This window comes from Pyxicephalus adspersus, chromosome Z (genome assembly GCF_032062135.1).
Source record: "Pyxicephalus adspersus chromosome Z, UCB_Pads_2.0, whole genome shotgun sequence".
NCBI lineage: Eukaryota > Metazoa > Chordata > Amphibia > Anura > Pyxicephalidae > Pyxicephalus > Pyxicephalus adspersus.
Genome location: NC_092871.1, coordinates 19,425,159 through 19,448,353, shown reverse-complemented (window position 1 = coordinate 19,448,353; position 23,195 = coordinate 19,425,159). Strand labels below are relative to the sequence as shown.

The 23,195-nt window shown below is 39.9% G+C and overlaps 2 protein-coding genes across 2 annotated transcripts in view; both read left to right on the top strand.

Moving 5' to 3' along the window:
• The window catches only part of LOC140343967 (putative lipid scramblase CLPTM1), an 8,909-nt gene extending 1,188 nt beyond the window's left edge, over positions 1-7,721 (top strand). The window contains exons 2-5 of the mRNA XM_072430872.1: positions 5,766-5,896; positions 6,599-6,722; positions 6,954-7,112; positions 7,611-7,721. Of these exons, the coding sequence (XP_072286973.1) occupies positions 5,766-5,896; positions 6,599-6,722; positions 6,954-7,112; positions 7,611-7,721 (525 nt within the window). The remainder of the gene's footprint in view (positions 1-5,765; positions 5,897-6,598; positions 6,723-6,953; positions 7,113-7,610) is intronic.
• CLPTM1 (CLPTM1 regulator of GABA type A receptor forward trafficking) lies at positions 7,615-19,599 on the top strand. The gene is made up of 12 exons (XM_072431631.1): positions 7,615-7,734; positions 7,966-8,124; positions 9,051-9,168; positions 10,503-10,588; positions 10,665-10,785; positions 11,303-11,547; positions 12,084-12,177; positions 12,265-12,455; positions 13,142-13,237; positions 14,451-14,586; positions 15,776-15,943; positions 17,205-19,599. The coding sequence occupies exons 1-12, from the start codon at positions 7,732-7,734 to the stop codon at positions 17,390-17,392; spliced, it is 1,605 nt and encodes a 534-aa protein (XP_072287732.1). The 5' UTR covers positions 7,615-7,731; the 3' UTR covers positions 17,393-19,599.
• The last annotated feature ends 3,596 nt before the right edge of the window (positions 19,600-23,195 follow it).

The following is a 23,195-nucleotide window of genomic DNA, read 5'->3' as shown; positions in this document are numbered from 1 at the left end:
GGATCCATTGGCCCAGGTCAAGCGTAGGGACGAGGAGGATCCATTGGCCCAGGTCAAGCATAGTGATTTTCAACCCAGAATAAGTAAAATGATCACCCAATGGGCGGTATAGTGAAAAGGAGCCCCCAACCCAGGTCAAGTGTAACGATGAGGACATATGGATCCTGAATAAATAAAAACTGGAGCATCTGCCAACACAGGGTGAGTATAGTGTGAGGAGCTGCTGACCCAGGTCAAGTGTAGTGATGAGGACACGCGGATCCAGAATAAGTTTAAAATGATCACCAATAGTTGTCTATAGACAACAAGAGTCCATAGTGCCTCAGCAAAAGTTAGAACAGAATTTCATAACTTTTTTAATGTAAGGGAAACATTGAAATCATTTTCAGGTCTTCAGGGAACCCCTTCTATAATTACTATATTAACAGATCACGGTATATTAGCCTGGTGGTCAGTAGGAAGAATGTCTCTTACATTGATGGACATTGGCAGGTATTATACCCTTACAGATTAAAGATCATCTGTGTCAGTTCACCTGAGTGGCACAAATTGCTTAAGGAGCCCCAGCAATCCCTGGAGGAACCCTATTGTTCTACAGAACTCTGGTTGAGAAACACTAAGGCGGCGTACACGCTTCAATAATTGCTGCTGGAAAGAATCTTTCAGGATCCTCTACAACGACAAAAGACTGGAAGATGAATGTTGTACATACAGCACCGTTCTGCTCCATGGAGAGGGGAGGGGGAGAATGACGGAGCGACACCCCACTGCACCCTCTCCCCTTCACTTTCATTGCGATTGCTCCTCGTCTGTCATTTGTGGATCTGCTAGGAGGGTCCTACGGATGAGTGCTCTACACACTTCAGATTCATGTCTACACACATCTGATATCAGCACTGAGGTGATTATCGGAGCCTAGCCTAAGTTAGTGAAAGGAAAGCGAAAAACTGTAGCAGTTGTATGGACTGCAAGTTTCATGGTTAATTGTGGACCCCCATTCCATGGCTTTCCTCCTGTTGGTTGCCAAATGCAATATTTGTCCTCCCTAACAATACATTTTGGTGAATCTGGTTCAAGCAGACATCTTTTACATCTAGATTGTGATTTAGTTCTCTGTACCATATGTATATTTTCACCAACTATAGTTTACACCTCCTCAGACTTTATTCAAGAATTGTAATGGTTGATGACCTTTTCACACATTAACTTGTTTAGTCATTAAGAACTAAAGGTTAAAGGATGGAAGAGTTATGGTTAATGTTGAACTGAAGAAATAGAAAATCACCTTTTAGTGAGGCCCTTCATGCACTGCAAGGATTGGGTGTCCATAGTTGCCTAGGGTGTTATTAAAAAGAACCTTTGCTCCCTTAGCAGCCGGCTCTCTGGGTTGTGGACTCATGTACAATGCAACTCTGCTGGCCCTGCATAGTGAGTGATGATGTGAGAGCTACCAATGTGTCCTTTGTGCCATAGCCCATGGCTATGCCCGATGACAATGTTAACATCCTGCTGTGAAATCATTGGCCATACCTCTACAATTTATTCCCATATGGATCTTTAGAATCAAGGCTGTAGATGATCAGGGGAATGTCCCATAGATATGTGTGATGGGCTTTGAGATTCGGATAAGTACACAGGTAGGTTACTCAAGTAAATAATGTTAGGCAATGAAAGTGTCTCAAACTCACTAGTTTCTCTTACTATCTTTTTTGTAAGTTTAAACTTGGCATAGCACCATGGTTTTGCCAATGTTCTTATTGCAGCTGCTTTTAGATTACAGGAAATCACTATAGAGATAAATCTGACCATGAATGTTGTTGCCCGTTGCTCACCATCCATAGCATAATTTCATTACGGCTTTGTAACCAGGGAGGGAAATGACTGTGCAAGCTTGACAAATTTTTAGCTTGCACTAAAGTGAATTATGTTTGCACAACATGCATTTCACACGTCACCTAATAGACAAAGGGGGCATGAAAATGGCTGATCACCTAATCCAAGTACACAAAGTACTGTTAAAGCTGAAGTAAAGTAATAACAAAAAATCAAACTTACCCAAGATCCATCTATCCATTAGGAGTTTTTTTCAAACAGGTCCTGCGTCATCCTGGTATCCTTCTTTGGCCCTGGCATGCAGGAAGGTATAGGTGCCACCATCATCTTCAGTCTTTTTCCGTGTTCTTCTTCACACATCACCTGATCTCGCACTGCGTAGGCGCTAAATTGGGTGACATAGATGGAGGGAAAATGTGCCCATCTCACTGCGCATTTTTTTCCTCCAACTAAAGGAAAGGCTTCTTCTGCGCATGGCCGTTCTTGCCCTGCAAAGGCCAGTGTACTAACCTCCAAGCCACCGTGCTGCACAGACACAAAAAGTATGACACAAGAGGAGAGGAACTTACCTTGCAATCTATAAGACTTGTAAACTCACATATAATCTTTTTGGGAAGATTTGTGATGAAAAGAAATGGTCAAGGTCTCTTTACATGAAATCGGTTAAAACGGAACTAAACTCAAAATAACAAAAACATACATTTAATCCCGTTGATCTGTTGGGAGGTTTCTTCTTTTGGGTCCTGCGTTGTCCTGGCATCTGTTTTGGCCTGCGGCAGAAGAAGCACTGGGCGCCAACATCCCCTGGGATCTTCTTCCTGTGTCACTTGATCTCGCACTGCGCAGGCTCAAGATTGGGTGATGTAGATGGGGAAAAGATTGCCAATCACGCTGCGCATGACATGGGTGCTTCTATGTTTACTACATGAATATATTTTGTTGTCATAGTTCCAATGTGGACATGAAAAATTTAATCACTAGCATCACTAGTTCTAAACTAGCATCTTGACGTTGGACAACTGTGAGCAGTACTAATACAGTTCACTGTCCCCCCTGTTCTTTCTCTATGGGGCTGGTATCAGGAGAAGCTACATGTAGTGTTTACCCAGAGGCACCACAACTTCGCCGCGGTTGTGATCCTAAGCCTAACAGTTATAATGAAGTTAAAGAGGAAGTAAACCCAAAAACAACTCAAAACAAAAAAATACACTTACTTTCAATCCCACAGAGCAGTCCATCTGTCTGGAGAATTCTTCCTTCTGGTCCTGGGATCCATCTTCGGGTTGGTGCGCTAGGTGCCAATATCTTCTCTCTGTTCTTGTTCCTACGTGACCCGCAGGCGCAAGATTGGGTGATGTAGATGGGAAAAAAATTTGCCGATCTCACTACGCATGCGTAAGATCGGCAATTTCTTTACCTTTTCGTGAAAGGGCTCCTCCTGCGCATACCTGAATTGCTTGGGCATGTGCAGAAGGAGCAGCCAAAAGCCTCTTGACATACGTGACATAGGTATCCCAGGAGGCTCTGCGCTCCCATTCATTCTCGATGGCCAAGGGTTGTCTACCCTTTTATGTAAAGTGAAAATTCTGAGTTTTGGTACAGTTTAAGGTTTGTCATTTAAAGTCTTTGGTCAGTACCCTTCTACACATGCACTGTGCCCTCTAAATTCCTGAAATCGTTAAAGATTCTAAGGTGAAGGCTTTGCCGCTGTTGCATTCTCTTTTGAAGGCCAGGATAAGAGTTATTAAACAGCATTTTTAGAAAAAGAGTCACTTTTCTTTGCGCCTCTCATCCTTTTTTAACTGCTGTCAGAAAATATATAAAATACCCAGTACATCCAGGTACGAGGGGCATGGAACTCGTTCCCCTTCCTTCATGTGACAACTTTGGTGATGGGCTCCAGTGCTGTCACGTAGAAATACGGGGAACAGGCATGTAAACTCTTATCATTTGTGATCATACACAGAGCTTTCTGTCCATCCCAACAGCAGCTGAACAAAGCTATGGAAGGAGCAAGAAAAAGGTGAGTGTAATGTTAGGGGAACATGGCCTCCATTTTTCCTCCAAGACCTGAACATACAGTATAAATTGTTATATTGTTTGGAAGCATAGTATATCCTGAAATGTTTTTTTTTCTGTTAAACCCTATATGCTTGTCACTCTGATTTGCTAAGCCAGGTATGTTCTGCACAAACTCCGCTTCTGTTTTATAATTGCATGTGTCGGTTCAAGCTCTGCAGTTACACAATTCAATTAGAACACCATAAGACAGAATTATTCAGTCTGTAGGTTTTAAAGATGGGAAAAACCTCTGATAACTCAAGCAATAGAAGACATTGTAATCAGATTTATCAATCCACAGGGGATAGATAACATCTGACAGTCTGCTGTAATACTTGTGCTAGGAGCTGAAAGGAAAGAACAACTGCACGGCACCCCCTGCGCTCTCTACCCTTTACTTTCATTACGATTGTTCATCAGCCATGGATCCTCCAGGACGAGCACTGTACACGCCAGATTCTCGTCTGATATGTGCCCTGAGGCAATTATCGTATGAGAATCATCTGACATGCGTACGTAGCCTAAGAGGTGGGGGAGGGGGGGGTATGGACTATAAGGGCAGCCTGGGGATGATTGGGACCCTGCAATTATGTTTTAAGGAGGAGGAAAGGAAGGGGGTACTCTGTAGTCTAACAGGGAGAGCTTAGGTAGAGCTGACAACATTGCTGGGATGACATTTTTATGCCCAGAATTAATTATTAAACTTTATTTTTATAGCACCAACATAATACACAGCGCTGTACATCAAATAGGGGCTGCAACCAACAGACTGATACGAACAATGACACAGGAGGAGATGGCCCTGCCCAAAGGAGCTTACAATTTATAGATTTCTAGTTTATTGTTGCCCAGTTCCTACATATACACTTTGATTTTACGAGGGAAGGTATTGGATGTGTATTTTCTGTCCAATGAATGTAGGCAGTTGGCCAAATACAGTGTATTTGTTACTGTAACAAGTTAATCCTTAGCGCTGTATATTTCTGTAGATCTGTGTTTCCCTGAAATAAAACCTCTCTGTCTCTGCAAAAGAAAACACAAAGGCCCCATTGTTTATTGTGTCCACATACAGAGGGTATTCAAGTATTGTTTTGGTTGTGTTTATGGTTGCATTAAACACGTTGGTGGTACATCCCACATAATGGAGGTTGTCCACAGGCTTTTGGAATATGTCAGCTGCTTTTTAAACTACAAGTCCCAGAATGCTTTGCAAAACTGACTTTTAAATTGCTTTAGGTTGTCAGATGCGTTTTATGGGATGGTGGTTATATTGTATAATGTTGATCAATAAGAATAAGGAAAAGAGGGAGCTTTTTTTCTTGGGTTCCTTTATCCTGTGGACCATCCAAACCTTAGTTATTTTATTGCAGTCCTTGCTTTTGTTCACAAAATATAAAGTGGTGCTGGGTGGAGTAGTGGGTAGCTGTACCTCCACTGTGCCAGATCCCCGGACACTCAAAAAAAAGAAAACCTTTTTTTTTGGTAAGGAACAATAATCACAGCCCATACCCTATCCTGTGATACCCATATATTGCAAACATCAACTAAGAGGGCTCTGTTTACCAAACACACGCTCATGCGATCATGTTGTGGTGTTTGAGCAGTGAATGCTTTGCTGTGCTATTTGAAGGTGTTTTTGTGCATGCTGTGCTATTTGAAGGTGTTTTTGTGCATGCTGTGCTATTTGAAGGTGTTTTTGTGCAGTCAGTCATTGACCCAGCACCCTTCTATGTACCTATGCATTCATAGGACATCTTTCAGGGGTAACCAAAGCAAGGTTCAGAAGAGGAAAGCCAAAATAGAATAAAAACCAGTGTTAGGTGACCGATTTTTAATGAATGCTGCTTTAGATCATGATTTTCTTTTTTTAGGCCAGTATCAATGGCTCTGTCGGAACTGAAGCAGCTGTTGCCCCTGACCAACAGAATCCAAACCAGCAGCAGCAACAACAGCAGCCTCCTCCCCCCAATGCATGGCAGGTGATTAAAGGTGTTCTCTTCAGGTAAGTGATCTATGAATACCTGTTCTTATTAAATATATTTGATACAAACACAGTTTGCTTCTTACCCTTAATAATATGGGGAATGGTAATGTAAGGATTAATATAGTTTAGCTGTACTTGTAGTTAATATTGGCCCCCCTAGGCTCTGTTTTTTAAAGCGGAAGCGGAAGTAAAAGGGTTGTCTACCTTTTTATATAATGTAAAATTTCTGAGTTTAGTTACGCTTTAAGTAATTAATAAGCATCAATGAAGAAGCGGGACGAATCTGGCACCTACAGGTATGTTGGGTACTTTTCTGGCTCCCCCACTGCTCCATAACTACATTGGGACATCTAACAGTATTCAGCTTGTTGGCGAGATTACTCATGCAGGGTAAGCTTTATTATTAAACTTTCTGCAAAAGCAGTGTTCTTCGCCGCCCCTTGTAGTGGACATACCACCTGGCACTTTTCACCCACCACCTCGCTGTTTTTTTGAGTTGGGTCACAATATAGGGGCCGCCACCCGCCTACAATTTTTTCCCACCTGGCTTAAAAAAATTTCTGGGCTGTACACTGAAAAGGGTTACTACATCCAAACATTACTGAATTTACAGATTCTGCTGTCATAGAGTTTAGTGTTCATTAACAAGAATGTTAACTGCTGTAATTTTCTAAAGCTATTAACCAGATCATCATATGGTTCATTTTCTTTCTCCTATAGGATTTTTATCATATGGGCCATCAGCAGCTGGTTTCGCAGAGGCTCAACACCCCAGGACCAAGTCACAACCCCCGGGGCTCCTCGACCTCCAAGCCGCAATCTTTTTCCTAGAGACACTTTAATGGTATGTTTGTTTTATCTAGACCAATTTCAATATGAAACGGAACTTTAGCCAGGCAGAAAGTTAACGAGTATGGATGGAATTATGTATTTAAAATAAATGTTCAAAGTATTTTTAATGCCATTTAGGTCGGATCACATGGCTTCTATGCTGGACTGCATGATTTAGTCTTTTGTACATTTAAGTTCTGTTACATGACTGCCCTTTTTTTTTTTTTGATTTCTTGTATTCCAGGACCTCCATGTGTTCTTGTCAGAGAAAGAACACTTCACAGAGTTTAACTCCACTGCTGCCCTTTTCTGGGAGCAGAAGGACTTGGTCTATGGAGATTGGAGCAGTGGTGAAAATGGCGATGGCTGCTACGAGCAGTACTCAGAAATCAACGTTCCAGAGGTAAGCCTTTCCAACTGTTTATTGAGCTCTTGATCACTGAAATATCTGTCTATAGCAGGGGTCCCCAACCCCCGGTTTGTCTCACAGGTGGGCCGTGGTTCTGGCTGGTGCACCCTCCAGTAGCGTCAGGAAAAGGACCCCACTTTGTGGGCACACCGGCCAGAGCCACGGACCATGTCTCATGGAGACATTGCAGGTTTAGGGCGGTGGGCAGGTTGTGTCTCTGGACAAAACCCACCCACTCCTATTGCAGGCTCAGACCTGTGATGGGAGAGTGGGGGGTTCTGGCATAATGATGTCACTCTGGGGGGGAAGTTTCTTTCTCTGTAAGTGACACCTTACTCCCCGCGCATGCGCGGTCTAAAGTCCGTGCATTTAGTGGTCCGGGAATTTTTGTTCATCTGTGTTTTTGGCTTCCGTATCGAAGATCATTGCAGCTATAGAAACTGAGACAAAATTAACCAGATCATCATATGGTTCATTTTCTTTCTCCTATAGGATTTTTATCATATGGGCCATCAGCAGCTGGTTTCGCAGAGGCTCAACACCCCAGGACCAAGTCACAACCCCCGGGGCTCCTCGACCTCCAAGCCGCAATCTTTTTCCTAGAGACACTTTAATGGTATGTTTGTTTTATCTAGACCAATTTCAATATGAAACTGAACTTTAGCCAGGCAGAAAGTTAACGAGTATGGATGGAATTATGTATTTAAAATAAATGTTCAAAGTATTTTTAATGCCATTTAGGTCGGATCACATGGCTTCTATGCTGGACTGCATGATTTAGTCTTTTGTACATTTAAGTTCTGTTACATGACTGCCCTTTTTTTTTTTTTGATTTCTTGTATTCCAGGACCTCCATGTGTTCTTGTCAGAGAAAGAACACTTCACAGAGTTTAACTCCACTGCTGCCCTTTTCTGGGAGCAGAAGGACTTGGTCTATGGAGATTGGAGCAGTGGTGAAAATGGCGATGGCTGCTACGAGCAGTACTCAGAAATCAACGTTCCAGAGGTAAGCCTATCCAACTGTTTATTGAGCTCTTGATCACTGAAATATCTGTCTATAGCAGGGGTCCCCAACCCCCGGTTTGTCTCACAGGTGGGCCGTGGTTCTGGCTGGTGCACCCTCCAGTAGGGTCAGGAAAAGGACCCCACTTGGTGGGCACACTGGCCAGAGCCACGGACCATGTCTCATGGAGACATTGCAGGTTCAGGGCGGTGGGCAGGTTGTGTCTCTGGACAAAACCCACCCACTCCTATTGCAGGCTCAGACCTGTGATGGGAGAGTGGGGGGTTCTGGCATAATGATGTCACTCTGGGGGGGAAGTTTCTTTCTCTCTAAGTGACACCTTACTCCCCGCGCATGCGCGGTCTAAAGTCCGTGCATTTAGTGGTCCGGGAATTTTTGTTCATCTGTGTTTTTGGCTTCCGTATCAAAGATCATTGCAGCTATAGAAACTGAGACAAAATTACTAAAATACACGCGTCATGAAAAGAAGACCAAAGCTACTATTGCTTCCCTTCTTCTGGAAATGTTACCTCTCTTAAATCATATGCTGTCCCACTGCATTTATTACTTTAAGGCATGCAACAAATATGCCGATAAGCCAGTCAGATAAGTCAGAAGACCTTATCTTCCTACTTGCTCTGGGGTCAATGACTTTGGGTATTTAAATTGGGTTAATAGTAGAGCCTGGAAGCTCAGTCAGTGATTTCAGCCACTTTGTTTCCCTCATGGCAGGTTTATTAGAATGGATATATATATATTTACACACACACACACACATCTGTACAGGTTTATCAATAAAGCCAGTAGTAAATCTTTTGTTTAGAGCAAATATGACATTGCAGGCGTAATGTTATTTATTATTATATATGGTTGTATTAAACCCTATAGTACTAATCATTTATTATGCTGATTTCTTGGGACTTTTTCAGGGAGTACAGAACAATGGCTCTTACTACATTCATGTTTATCTGACCAAGAGTGGCTTCCACCCAGACCCCAGCCAGAAGACTCTGTATCGAAGACTATCTACTGTTCATACATCACGGAGTAAGGAGATTGTTCCTATATTCTGTTTTTATTTCCCCTATTTACTTTTACCCATCATTTATGTTTTGGTATGTATTGAGGATTTTTTCAATCACAACACTCAAATTTCTTTCCTGACATTTAGAAAACTGTAAGAACGTCGGATTGTTTCTAAATATTAGTTATAGCTCAGAAAATGAAATATGTCATTCGTACTATACCACTTGCAATGCATGGTGCCCTTTACATTTGTGTGCTGCAGCAACGCTTGTTACCACATGGTAGAGCAATACACTATACACAATAATGAAACATTCATTTCAACTGCAATTAGCATCACAAGGTGCTAAGGGAGCATCCATGTGTTTTATGGCAACGTAAACTAATGCACCACTGTAATTTGCAATTTTGTTGCAAGTGTTCCAAGTTTTATTAATATTTGCAATATTTCTCCTCCCTATAGCCAGCCTACTGATTGCATTGGGACTGTTAAAGAGTGCTCTTAAAAGATCTAGAAAGAAAGGGGTCAGGTAGCTTTGTAGAGCACTTTGCTGGACATTTCTACCCAGCATGATTTTCCTGCATTGCATACAGAAGCCGTGGCAATATCTCTGGTTCTAAAAGAAGGGTTAGGGAGGGAAGCACAATGGAAGCAGGCTAATCCTCAGCTTTAGGGTACCTACAGATAACAGAATGTTTACCTGAGAAAGATACTCATAATGATCATTCCTCCTTTTTATATCAACACTAGTTTATAGTGTTCCACATGATATTGTGGAAAATAATTCAATATACATACATACACATACTCATCATTTTTTAATGAGTACGTTTATGTATATATAAATATTTTTCACAATATCATGTTTGTATATATGAATATTATATTCACATACTATATACCCTCTGTATTATATACTGATGAACTTGTTATATATTGAGTTTTCCTGTTTTTTGTTCTATGTTTACAACTAACAATGTTGGTCTCCCAAGAAAAAACTCTGAGGAACCCAATAGACGAAATGTGTCAGAAGGACGGGACTAATATTTTCTGATCAGTTACTTACAATCTTGTTTGATTCAATGCAAAACAAGAATTGATTAGTGTTGAACTTGAGAAGCACAGGATCTATATGTTTAGCTGAGGTGTAGGCATAGCAGATTTCTGTTATTTTCAGGTAATAAATATATTATATAATAAATATTCCTTGTCATTTACATGTGCCTACAAAAGCCTACTTCCTTTTTTTCTATCAGGGCAGGATAGAATATATTTATTTATTTTCTCCTTTTTACCTACCTCCTTTCTAATTCTGTTTCTCTTGGGTTCTGTGTCTCTCTTCATCTTCTTGTAGTGCTCAATAAATTCAAACGCAAACGCTTCCTCAAAACCAAAAATCTTTTGACTGGAGAAACGGAGGCCGATCCAGAGGTGATCAAGGTAATATTCACTTTGGTTCAATTGCCATTTTGTTTTTTGTGTGCTTTCAAATTCTACAATAACTGTGTTATTTCAGAGGGCTGAAGATTTTGGACCCATTGAAATAATCTCTCACTGGCATCCAAATATAACCATAAACATTGTTGATGATCACACTCCATGGGTACAAGGAAGTGTCCCCCCACCTCTTGACCAATGTAAGTAGGGCTCAATAGTATTTGTTTTCAATGTACTTGTTTGTACATGTCACTATCCATGAAAATCATCTTGTGTGTTTTTTTTCCTGAAGATTTTATTATTTGCCTTATTATACATCACTTCTATTATTTATTCATTCACTATAGTCTCTAATCCATATCATCTGCTGGTATTTGATTCATTGATGATGCAAGCTAGGGCTAATTTTCTTTCAATTTAGCATGCCTGTACATTTTAAGTTTTTTGGGGGACCCAAAAATTGTAAACCTACTCTTAAGGTGTTGTCCTTTCTGGTTTGAGGATGTGCAGATAACTTGTCATTCGTTATACTAACAGAGATATCCACCTACCAGAGTCACCAAGCAACTCTGGTTGCTGTACTGTTTATGGTAACCACCAAAATCAAAGTTTTGCAATAATAACAAATTTAGGATAGAGCTGTCATTTTTGAAGTATAGATTAGACATTTTAGACCATAATAAATTTTACTAATTTTTTATTTTATTTATGCTTTAGATGTGAAGTTTGATGCTGTCAGTGGTGACTACTACCCTATCCTATATTTTAATGACTACTGGAATCTACAGAAAGATTACACCCCAATTAACTCTAGCGTAACCACATTACCATTACGGGTTTCATTCTGTCCTCTGTCCTTGTGGAGGTGGCAGCTCTATGCAGCTCAAAACTCTCGTAGCCCCTGGAATTTTCTGGGAGAAGACCTGTATGAGCAATCTGATGAAGAGCAAGACTCTGTTAAGGTAGGTGCATGGCCCGAATCAGATGGAAAGGACGGTTTGTTTTGTGCCTGAAATGTATTTAGCAATTTTCAACTGAAAGTTCAATGGGCTTATTAAAATTTAAAAGATCATTTATATGGTTCCTCACCACCTTTTGAAAGGAGATTTACTTTTTTTGTTTATAGTAAATCTCTAGTTATTATTAACAGTCTTCTACATGTAATCTGGACACATGAAGGCATTTTACCAACTGGCCCAAAGACCTTACCGTTTCTTTTAAATATCATTTCTGAATATCATTAATGAATTCCAAGCACCACAAAGGCCTATAAATCCGTGTACTTTTTCATGTACATGTACATGTGCTTTTTCCCCATAAACCTTACTAAAGGAGCTATCATGACAGGTAGGCTGTTTAAAGCCTAGTTAAAGTCTGTGTAATTTTTTTGATTAGGTCATGTGCAGGGATAAGATAAGGTAGATCTCTGCCATATTATAGTTTTCTTCTACTTTTTTATTTTCCTAGAGAGACATTAAACTATTGTCTGTCTTTCTAGGTGGCTCTTCTGGAGACCAACCCATACCTTCTGGCTCTCACAATAACAGTCTCCATTATACACAGCATCTTTGAGTTTCTGGCTTTTAAGAATGGTAAGTTCATTGATGCATTTTAAAACTGATATGTGCATTATATATTTTATGCCTTCAAGTTTAATTTGTTTGTTTGTCATCTTTCAGATATCCAGTTCTGGAACAGTCGGCAGTCTTTGGAGGGTCTGTCTGTTCGATCTGTCATCTTTGGTGTCTTTCAGTCTATGGTTGTTCTGCTTTATATCTTGGACAATGAGACCAACTTTGTGGTGCAGGTCAGCGTTGGCATTGGTCTGCTTATTGATTTTTGGAAGATCACCAAGGTCATGGATGTCAGGGTAAGAGCTAAATTTGTTGTCAATAAAGTTTTTGACTTTTTACTTTAGTGTTGGTGCATTCTTCATGTCTTAAAATTTCATACTTGGCTATCACATGTTACATTTTTTTTTCTGGAAATAAAGGTAATATTATAATAGGAATTATTATGATAATATAGTTTTGATGCATATTTTCACAAATGTAATGCAACCTAAACATTTGCAACTACCACCCTTTTATTCTTCCAGCTTTCTTCTTTCACAAAATTTAAAATTTTGTGTGTGTATATATATATATATATGTGTGTGAAAAAAATAATAGAAAAATGCCTGCCCTCCATCCAGGGTGTTCAAATGTAGGGCAATGCCCTCAGTGACAAGCATAGAGGCTTTGCACAATGCTGGAGAGAAAGTTTTTGATAGGATAGCAGTAACATACAACATAACCTGTCCGTGTCATGTGATGGATTTGTTCCTCCTTACAAAAAATTCTTGCAATTTATCATAATGAATTGGGTTTGACCTATATCGATTGTGTGGACTTTGAGGGTGCAAGTGACTGGACAAGTACTAAACTTACCTTTGTAAAAATGTAAATTCATTGTAAACTTGAATGATGCCTAAGGGAAATATAGGCTTTAATAATAAATATTATTTTTACCTTGTACGCTTTGGTTCTAACATGTACCCTGTTTTGTTTCTCTCAGCTGGACAGAGAGCAAAAGGTGGCTGGAATCTTCCCCAAGATTATACTAAAGGACAAGTCCACATATGTAGAATCTTCTACAAAGGTCTATGATGATGTAAGTGTGTTCTCTATTTATTGCTGGTTTTGTACCATATCCCTTTTAAATTACCTACTGGGATACCGTTATTTCGGCTGTCCCTCAGTTTGGCAGCCTTAAGGACAGCTGTGGCATGCACTTTTCTTAAATCTTAATTTATTGCTGACTTGTGAGGTGTCATAGTTGAGCATTTCTCATTCTTGAAGGCAAACGTGCTCGGGATTCCCATCCACCAACATGGAGGAAAATGTGGATTATTAAGAGGTTTGGTTACAGGGAGTGGAAAAAGATCACTATGTATAAGGCTTTGTTGAGTGCAACCACTATATCACAGGAAGCTAATTTTACAGGACAGACCAAAATCCCTTAAACATTGCAGGGAAGCATTAAATTATATACATTCTATTAGTTATGTCTGTATCACCAATCCCCACTGTTAATGTTGTCATTACTTGCATTAGCGTTAGACAGACAAGAACCAGCAGTGCTCCCCCCTAGAAAACTTTTCTAGTCAGGAAAAGGTTTGGGGAAGCCCAACCATTTTGGGGTGTGGTAACACCATTTTGTTTGATGCCCCAACCCTATGTCATTTTATGAATGTTGCTTTAGAACCGACTTCACAAACTGAATGTTATCATCACTTCTGGTGAATCCTTATCAGTGCCCCTATTTTGATTACTTACGCTTTTTATGTTGGTCAGTTTGTTTTTACTTTATTTGAATTTGAGGCAAACCTCAACTCCCCCCATACTTGACCCTGTCTATCTAAAGTGCCTTACATTACATAATGTTGCCTCTAAAGGCAACATTATGATCTGGGTTTTTTTTAAACACACTTTTAGTTTCATGACTGCATCTATTTATGTTGCTTAAAATAAAATTGTATATTTTTTCCTTTAAAATCATTTTTTTTCCCTGTGTGGAAATGTTTTATTTAGATATATACATTACTTTAACCTTATTTAGGCCTTATTTTAATTTGTAGTTTCGTTCTGTTTTCGGAATTTTCTTTTTGATTTTTGGGTCATGATTACATATGAGGAGAGGTTGCTGGGAGTTGCATTGTGAATGATTGTTTTATTGGTTTTGGTATTATAAACAACTAGAACTTCATCAGTGGGTGTACTAAATATGTTATAGTCTACACTTAGGTAATAGAAGTCTCTGATGTTGGAACATGATGGATTTCCTTTTCCCCTTTATGTTAAAGAATTTGTTTTTATGTCTCCAGATGGCATTCCGGTACCTGTCCTGGATCCTCTTCCCATTGTTGGGATGCTATGCAGTATACAGTCTGCTGTACCTAGAGCACAAGGGATGGTATTCTTGGGTACTCGGCATGCTGTATGGCTTCCTCCTCACATTTGGTAAGCATTGTGAATCTCTATTTCTGTACTTGGTGTGTTTTTATAGTAAAAAAAAAAAAACATGGGGGACATGTGCATGTATTCCAGGAACATACCAAATATCACCAAGGTTGCCCAAACTCCAAGTATAGACAACTGTGAGCTGGCTTTTTACATAGAAATGGGTTCACCACCACTGGTAATTCATATAATCGGGGCTGTGATCCCGTTAAGAGAGAAACAGAACAATGCACTGATGAACATGATTACAGGGAAACTAGAAAAATATATATTTAATTAAGGTGTCTGCACTTCTCTGAGCAAAGCTTCACCTGGAAGCTCCAAACTTGAACACATATATATTATGTGCTGCTAGACTTAAGCTTTCTATTGGTTTGGTGTTAGGAAAACATTTCACATTATAGTACTGGCCTGCTGTGTCTGCTTCTTGGGTGACTACACTATATTAGCAGATTATTTATTGGATGTGCACCAGGGCTCATCACTAAATTATTATGAGCTACATCTCTGTTGCCCTATAATAGACCATTTCCAAAACCAGAGCTGTACCATCGTGTGGCCTGGCATAAGTCTCTGGGTCATTGTGAGGTTTCTGAGGGAAGAATTTTTTACCAGTATTGCCCAAACTTGCATTATTTCCTATTGAGATGGTCAGTACTGAACCCTGGAATTTTTTAAAGCTAGGTGGGAAGGAATTGTAGGCAGTTGGTGGGCCCTGTATTGTGACCCAACTCATCAGTTACCCCCCAAAACAGCCGGTTGAGAAACACTGCATTACTGCACACCTCAAAGTATATAATATGGGTTGCATTAGTGTGTTGGAGTGTCCTTTTAAAAAGTTTGCTCTGTGCTGCAGCACAAAAAGTGATTTAGCCCAAAGGCCCAATGTAGGAAAGTTTGTAACTTATGGGTTTCTCTGGGCATTTGGATTTTTTCAGTAGCACATTTTACTACTGCCTACATATATAAAACTCTTTTTTTCCACTTGCATAGTCTCGTGGATAAGAAATGTCCTAACAGAAGAGGTTGTAAAAATAACCCTTGTGTTCTTCTAAAACAAATACTCTTGTTTAAATGACTGTGGCAGATCTGGTTTTAGGAATAATAAACATTTTTAATATTGTAAAAAAGTTTGTTAGAACCATGATATCAATTGATATAGCATGATATAATATTCTTTATATTACAGGGTTTATCACAATGACTCCCCAGTTGTTCATTAACTACAAGCTGAAGTCAGTAGCCCACCTCCCATGGAGGATGTTAACATACAAAGCGCTGAATACTTTCATCGATGATCTCTTTGCTTTCGTCATCAAGATGCCTATGATGTACAGGATCGGGTGTCTAAGAGATGGTAAGATCCTTATGAGGAATTTACACCTTTGCACGAAAATCTTTGTCCTTTTGTTGTGATAAATGTTGTACGTGTCTACAAATTTATGGTGAGCTCTATTTTTTACTCGCGATATAATTAGGGCACCATTGAACTTTTTACTTTAGTGCGATCATAGTTAGACTGCATAAACTATAAATATGCCTTTTTTCTGCTTGTGTTTCTCTTTAGTTGCTGCAACAATGGTTTACTCACTCCCTGTTGCAGCACTGAAGATAATCTTTCACTAAAGCTGCGTACACACCTGCAATTTTTCTCGTTGGAAAGGATCTTTCACGATCCTTTCCAACGAGAAAAGACTGCACGATGCATGAACGATGCTGTACATACAGCACCGTTCATGCTCTATGGAGAGGGGAGGGGGAGAGCGACGGAGCGGCACCCTGCTGCGCGCTCTCCCCTTCCCTTTCGTTAGGATCGGTCGTCGTCCATCGTCCATGGATCCGCCAGGACGGTCGTCGGACGATGGACGACGACCGACTGTACACACGGCAGATTTTCGCCCGATAATTGGCCGATACCGATTATCGGGCGAGAAAAATTTGCCGTGTGTACGCAGCTTTAGGAAGCAGCCTGTTTTTCTGATACACCTCCTTACTATTACCCATTTAGTAGCCCTTACTTGAGGGAAGAGTGCTGCTGATTAGAAAAGTACTCAGTAAGGGTTGTCAGATCCCTATAGAACTTAATATAGCCTTGGGCCGATATGTGCTGGTGGCACAGGGTTTTTTTTTTTCTTACTCCTTGCTTTATCTTTTGGCTGAGAAAAAGAAAGTTTTAAAGAGCTATATGAATGACTTAATGTACAACCTGACTTCATTACAGTTATAAATGGAGGATTTAGTTTGGCTTTAACACCATCTACTGTGTACAGAATTGGTGGTCCTGGAGTTTTGATGTTGCCGTCAGCCTTTTATATCCCATCTCTTCCTAGGCACAGGCTCTTGAAATATTAGATGATTAACTTATTTAGTTCTTGCTGGTTTATACCAAGTCAAGGGGCTACAGTTGGCTTTCTCTACAGTTTTATCTGCTTGGTAAATATGATAGTGCACTGTGATCATACACAGTTGTGACTGTATGGAGAGATCTTTTTGTACTGACAACTCTAAGTGGCAGGATGAGGCTGTTGCTGTTGTATAAGGGATTTTCACTAAATGTGCAAATTCCTCTGAAAGGATTACTTAGCAGATTTTGATAATTATTTTTTTTTCATCTCTAGATGTTGTTTTCTTCATCTATTTGTACCAGCGCTGGATCTATAGAGTGGATCCTACGAGATTGAATGAGTTTGGGACCAGTGGCGAGACACCTGTTTCCCAACCAGCCCTGGATGGGCCAGCTATCCTTCCCTCCTCCCCTGAAGACACATCTCAACCTAAACCAGCAGAAGACAAAAAGAAAGACTGATTTATTTCTCCCATACCTCCTTACCCCTACACGAACTGTTCATCCCCCTGTGGGGGGGGTAAATCGGCTGCTGTTTTATATATAAAGCCCTCCTGTCCCAAACCTTCTTTGTTGAGACGGTGTTTCCCTGTCAATATGTATATGGGACTGGTGAAGTTTGTCTTTCTCTGCCCCCCCACCCCTTGCTTTTCAGTCATCCTCTGTCTTTCTGCCTGTATCCCGCCTCTCCTGTTCCTTCCCGCTCTTTCTTGGTCCCCACTCCTCTGCTTCTCCCTCTTGAACTGCTATCCTTTCTCTTATATAATTCTGTTGTGACGTGTCTATATTCCTGCCTCTCGGTCATGACTCCTCCACGGGATCAGTGCGCAAATTAAGTTTAATAAATACGGCCGCTTTATTTCCTACAGATTTTGCGGCACTTTCGGAGCTTGCAAACCGATGTTGCACCAAGGGATCCCACAACTTGCTGTTTTGCTTCCCTTAGGGTATTAACATATACAAAGAGCCAGGGTTCTAAACATGGTCCAGGAGCTGTCTACTAATATTGGCTGCACACATTCTCAAATCCATGGATTATCAGGCACTTGAAACACACTTGTTGCCTTTAAAAATACAAATATCATCATTCTTTGTGAAGTATAGGATTTTTTTCTGTGCCCTAACTCATGGATGAGCCTAAACTACCATTGTGCTCAAATTTTCCACAGAATAAAACAAGAATGTCACATAAGAGGGATTTAATGTATACCATAGACCCAAGTATGGGAGTCAAACTTAATGTGAAATGAGTTCCCACAATTAAATTGTTTTATTTTTTTATTTTTTTTTTGTTCAGTGTAAAAAAAAAAAAAAGTCATATTGTGCATTGATTAATGGATAAATATTTAAAATGTGACAGGTCCTCTACTTACAGTTTTCTGCTTTTGAGGCTTAGATGTGTTTGCACTGTTTCATCTGTACATATTACTGACTAGAGACAGCAGTAAGTGGACCAGTCTAAGTTACGCTGAGCTTTTACAGTGTCTGACCAGAGCTTGTGTATTATTGTTTTCATGGCTGACATTGCAATGGTCACTTTAAATGATCTTGGAAGACAACACACCTTTCCTGTTGTAAAATGCACTGTGTATGTTTTTTTTTAATCTGTATTGAGGTAAAATATTTGTTGGACATGAAGGACGAGGGTTGTTTACCAACATTGCAAGATTCAATTCCTTACAAGAATACAGTGACCAATAAGAATCTCATTATCATTGCCTGTGGACAGTGTGGGTGAATAATCCTCATTTTGATTTATCAAATAGTGCAAAGAGCAGCAGTATCCACTATCCTGTGGCAGCCAAGAGTAAATGTCAGCAACCTATACTGGACAAATTAAAGTCCGCGCTCCGGTCACATGGTAACATTTGGCATTGAAAGACTCATGCAGGGCATACAGCCTGTTTACCCAGTGCCTTATGTTGCTTGTGTATACCAGGGCATCCTGTTTTCCAAAATCATGTGATCAGATACGTGTTTTGGAATTCTCTCTGGCCATGGCAGTATAAAAGACTGCCGTGAGTCATACTGATAACCTAATATGCAAACTCTTTGTAAGTATGCACTCCCGATCACTGCCATATTATGTAAAACACAACATCTTAATAATGATGTATTCACACCTGAAGCATTTACTACTCGCAGGCAGTTGAATCGTAATTTGCCGTTTTTCAGGTTGGACCCTGGCCATACAGGTCCTAGTAAGAGTGCAATCCTGTCCAATAACTCCCAGAATATCTCCAGATCTGACTGCAAGGTGTTGTGGGAAATCTGTTACATTCAAAGCATTGTAAGTGGAGTGCAGTGTCCTTGTTTGTAGTATTAGCAGCGTGCTGGATATCTGTTGTTGCCTGCATCTTTTTTCCCTAAAAGAATATTTGATTGGTTGCTGTGGGTTAATGGACACCATTGCTTTTTGCACTGAATTGTACTAGTCCAGTTGTGTTACTACAAGAGCCCACATCATCAAGAGGGGTGACTGGTTTGTCCCACTCGCTACTGTTGGTGTTTGTTGGTGTCCCATTTTGTTTAAGGAAATAAATCCAGCAGTCTTTTAAATCATCAAAGACTAATTAGCGCAGTTTTAAGCAATTGTTTAGTTTGTAAGTAATCAAATTATGACATGAAATTGTGAAACAAAAAAAATAAACCAGAGTGAGTTGGGTGGAGATATGTTCATTGTTGGGAAGTTTGTTCACTGTTGTTAAGCAGTTTACAATTTCATATGTGGTCTTTTTAAGGTGCAACTACAGCCTGAAGCTTTCTTTTTTTGGACAGAGTGGAGGAAGCGTTACAAGCTTCATCAACACCTGACAAAGGTTCTAAACCTTTCTCACTCTTTCATAAATTGATTGAGTAGGGCTGCAATAATTAGTGCAGTAGAAATGTACAGACAACACTGCTCCATGGGGAGGGGAAAAAAGATGAGCAGAAGACATCCCCACGGGACCTTCCCTATAGGAACCAGCAGTGGTCATTCAATGATGGTCATTCAGTGATCCTGCAGGATGGATAACTGGTTAACAATTGCACAGGTGCCAGATTTTTACCGAAGTTGATGATAAACGTTTGTCCCTAGGAATGAAAATCTAATATATTCATGTAGTTTAACAGTTAACCCAAATGATTGTACTCAATAGCCTGGTGTCTTTTTTACATACTAACTATAATCATTTTGCTTTAAAGTAGAACTGTGGCTAGAACATATACCCTTATATTTATTGTATATTCTTAGCAAACAAACTAGCACTAGCAATCATTTTCAGAATTCACAGAAAAAGTAGTAATGTGGTTCAGATATCAGCACTCTGCTCTCCCCCTCTCTATTTGTGCAACTGTTGTGTGTTTATATTGACAGACCGGTAGGTGACCAAGTCCCTACAGGGAGGGGGAGTGTTCATGAGACAGGCTAAAGATTGTATTAAGAAATGTTTTACTGCTTTGAATATATAAACAGTTGAATGTTCAAAGCCTGGCCTGGTTCTAAGTGGGACCCATTTACAGTTTACTTGTCACATCTAAGTTCTAAAATGGTGGTTATCTCCAGAATTGCTCCAACTCTGAAAGATCTGGCTGTTGCTTGGAAGCCACCTGTCAGGAGAGAAATATTACATTTTACCAGTACTGACTTGTTTTTTTATTCTGCATGCTCTGGTGCTGTCATCATACTTTTTTTTTTTTTCTCTGTGAGTGAGTCAGTGACCCAAAATAGGTGTCACATCACTTATTACACATCATTGGTTTGCTCAATAATGAAGCAAAGAGTAGTGATGGAAGCCCAGAGCAAGCACTGGATATTCTTCTTCCCTGACAGCTTCATTCTAAATGTAACTTTTCTATGGAGTAGAGTTTCCTGACGCATTTTCATTATTATTAAATAGGTGCAAAGCAAAATAGTGCCATTGATACTTTTGGTCAATTAGGGGGCACAACTTATCAGTAGGTCAGAAAGAAGAATGATGTTGCTTGTAGTTATAAAATATATTTCTTCCATTTGTCTATATGTTCTGGAATTGAAATGAAAGGAGATTATATTTACTTTCCAGGCAATGCAATAAAGATAATGTGTCATTCTTCCTTCTGACCACCACACTGACATACTTTGAGCTGTGGATATAGTAATTCTAAAAGTGGGTTCCTTGAGATATGAAAGTTATTTCAAGGGTTCCGCATGTTAAGAAGGATGAGAAACACTGCTCTGTCAATCCTGATAGATTCCTTTAAAAAAAAACAAAAAAAAAAAAAACACCATATATCCAGGGTTCTCGCATGTTAAAATGGTTAAGAAAGGAATGCACCCTGAAACACTAACCCAGAATATTGAGTTCTCCTGTGTTCTTCTGGAATGTTTGCATGTGGTTGGCTGTACTCTTCTTAGCCCTATTCATACATTCTCAGTAGACCCTCATTTACTTTTATAGATCTGGGACGTTATTGGGGATTAATAATGAACAGGATTTATATAGTGCCAACATATTACGCAGTGCTGTACATTAAATAGGGGTTGCAAATGACAGACAAATACAGACAGTGACACAGGAGGAGAGGATCCTGCCCTGATGAGCTCACAATCTAGGAGGATCTAATGTGCATGCTGCAAGCAGATATCTACACATTGCAGCACATCCCCAGGGAATCCAATGTTGGAACTCAGCTCCCCCTGTGTCACTGTCTATCCTCTCCTCTTCCTGTGTCATTGTCTGTCTGTCATTTGCAACTCCTATTTAAAGTACAGCGCTGCATAATATGTTTGCTCTAAATAAATCCTGTTTATTAATAATAAAGAGGGTAGATAAGTTTAACACAGTAAAAGGGGTGGGGTAAAGGAACTTTCAATGCTTTCTAAAAGTCCCCTTACACTTTATTCTCCTGTGGGCTGATGCTGACCCAACACAAAGGTGCAGCTAGTGAAGTTAAAACTATTTAAACAGTATGGCAGCCATACTACTCATATTCTCTACAATTGGCAGGTTATTACTCATAGCTTTGATCTGTGAGCATTTAAACTGTGTGTGTAAAAACTGATTTTGCAGTCTTTCTTCCGCTAGCAGACACATAATAATAATCCCCATTTTGCAGGTTGAGGAGTGTGTTGTATGAAAACATGGGGGAGGAGTTGTGGTTTTAACAAGTCAAAAGATTTTTAAGGATTCCTGTAAACCATCAAGATGTGTTACATTTACCACACGTTTGTATGTTCTTTTGTTTGCGTGGGTTTCCTCCGAATGTTTCGGTTTCCTCCCACATCCCAAAAATGTGCAGTTAGATAATCGGCTTCCCCTCAAATGTTGTCCTCTGTGAAGCACTGTGTAATAAATCAGCTCTATATAAGTACATAAAAATCATCATAATGTATGCAAACTAGACAGCTCTGTTTATGGGGTTGAATAGGATAATTTTGATTCTTAATTTTGGGACCCCATCAAAAATCTGTTTTAAAACCACTAAATATGAGTCTTCTTACCTTAGCTAAGGGCAGCACGATGGCTCAAAGGTTATCACTCTGGCTTTTGCAGTGCTAGGTCCCAGGTTCAAATCTCGGCCACGACGCTATCTGCATGGAGTTTGCAGGTTCTCCCTGTGTTTGTGTGGGTTCTCCGGTTTCCTCCCACATTTTAAAAACATGCAGTTAGGTTATTGGCTTCCCCCCAAAACAGACCTTAGACTATATTAAAACATATGACTATGGTAGGGACATTAGATTGTGAGCCCCTTCGAGGGACAGCTAGTAACATGACTAAGGACTTTGTACAGCGCCGCATAATATGTTGGCGCTATATAAATACTGTGTAATAATAATAATAAGCCTATTTATTAAGGCAATGCAACAAATATCAGTAACCCATAGCAAGTATTGTGAAATAAGTTACATCAGCCAATATACTAAACTTTGTTTGGCATGGGGTCTTGCTTGATATTGTGGATCATTTGCTTGTATTGTTTCTTGAATGCCCAAGGCACAGCAGTTGTATGTGGAGGGTGCAGTTATGAACTGGTCCATTTTCTTTGGGGAATCCAAGAATCGCTTCTACTTATTAGACCTACAGTAATTCCTGAGCTGCTTTCCCTGTTTGTGATCTAAATGTTTGCTAAGGAAAATTTTCAGTATCCTGGCAATGTCAGTCTGCTGCCTTTGTAATGAAGCAGAATAGTTAGCAAGGTTGGCAAGATTTTTGTGGTGTGAACGAGTGATGACATGGCATTGGCATAATATTATCCTACAACCTGATGAGTTCCAGCCCTTGGATGGGAAAGTCCTCCTATC

What these genes read in the sequence shown, in the direction of transcription:
- CLPTM1 (XM_072431631.1), top strand. An exon ending in TACTGTTCATACATCACGGA is followed by an intron (nt 9,169 to 10,502) that starts GTAAGGAGATTG and finishes ATCTTCTTGTAG; the next exon opens with TGCTCAATAAATTCAAACGC. An exon ending in CCAAGGTCATGGATGTCAGG is followed by an intron (nt 12,456 to 13,141) that starts GTAAGAGCTAAA and finishes TGTTTCTCTCAG; the next exon opens with CTGGACAGAGAGCAAAAGGT.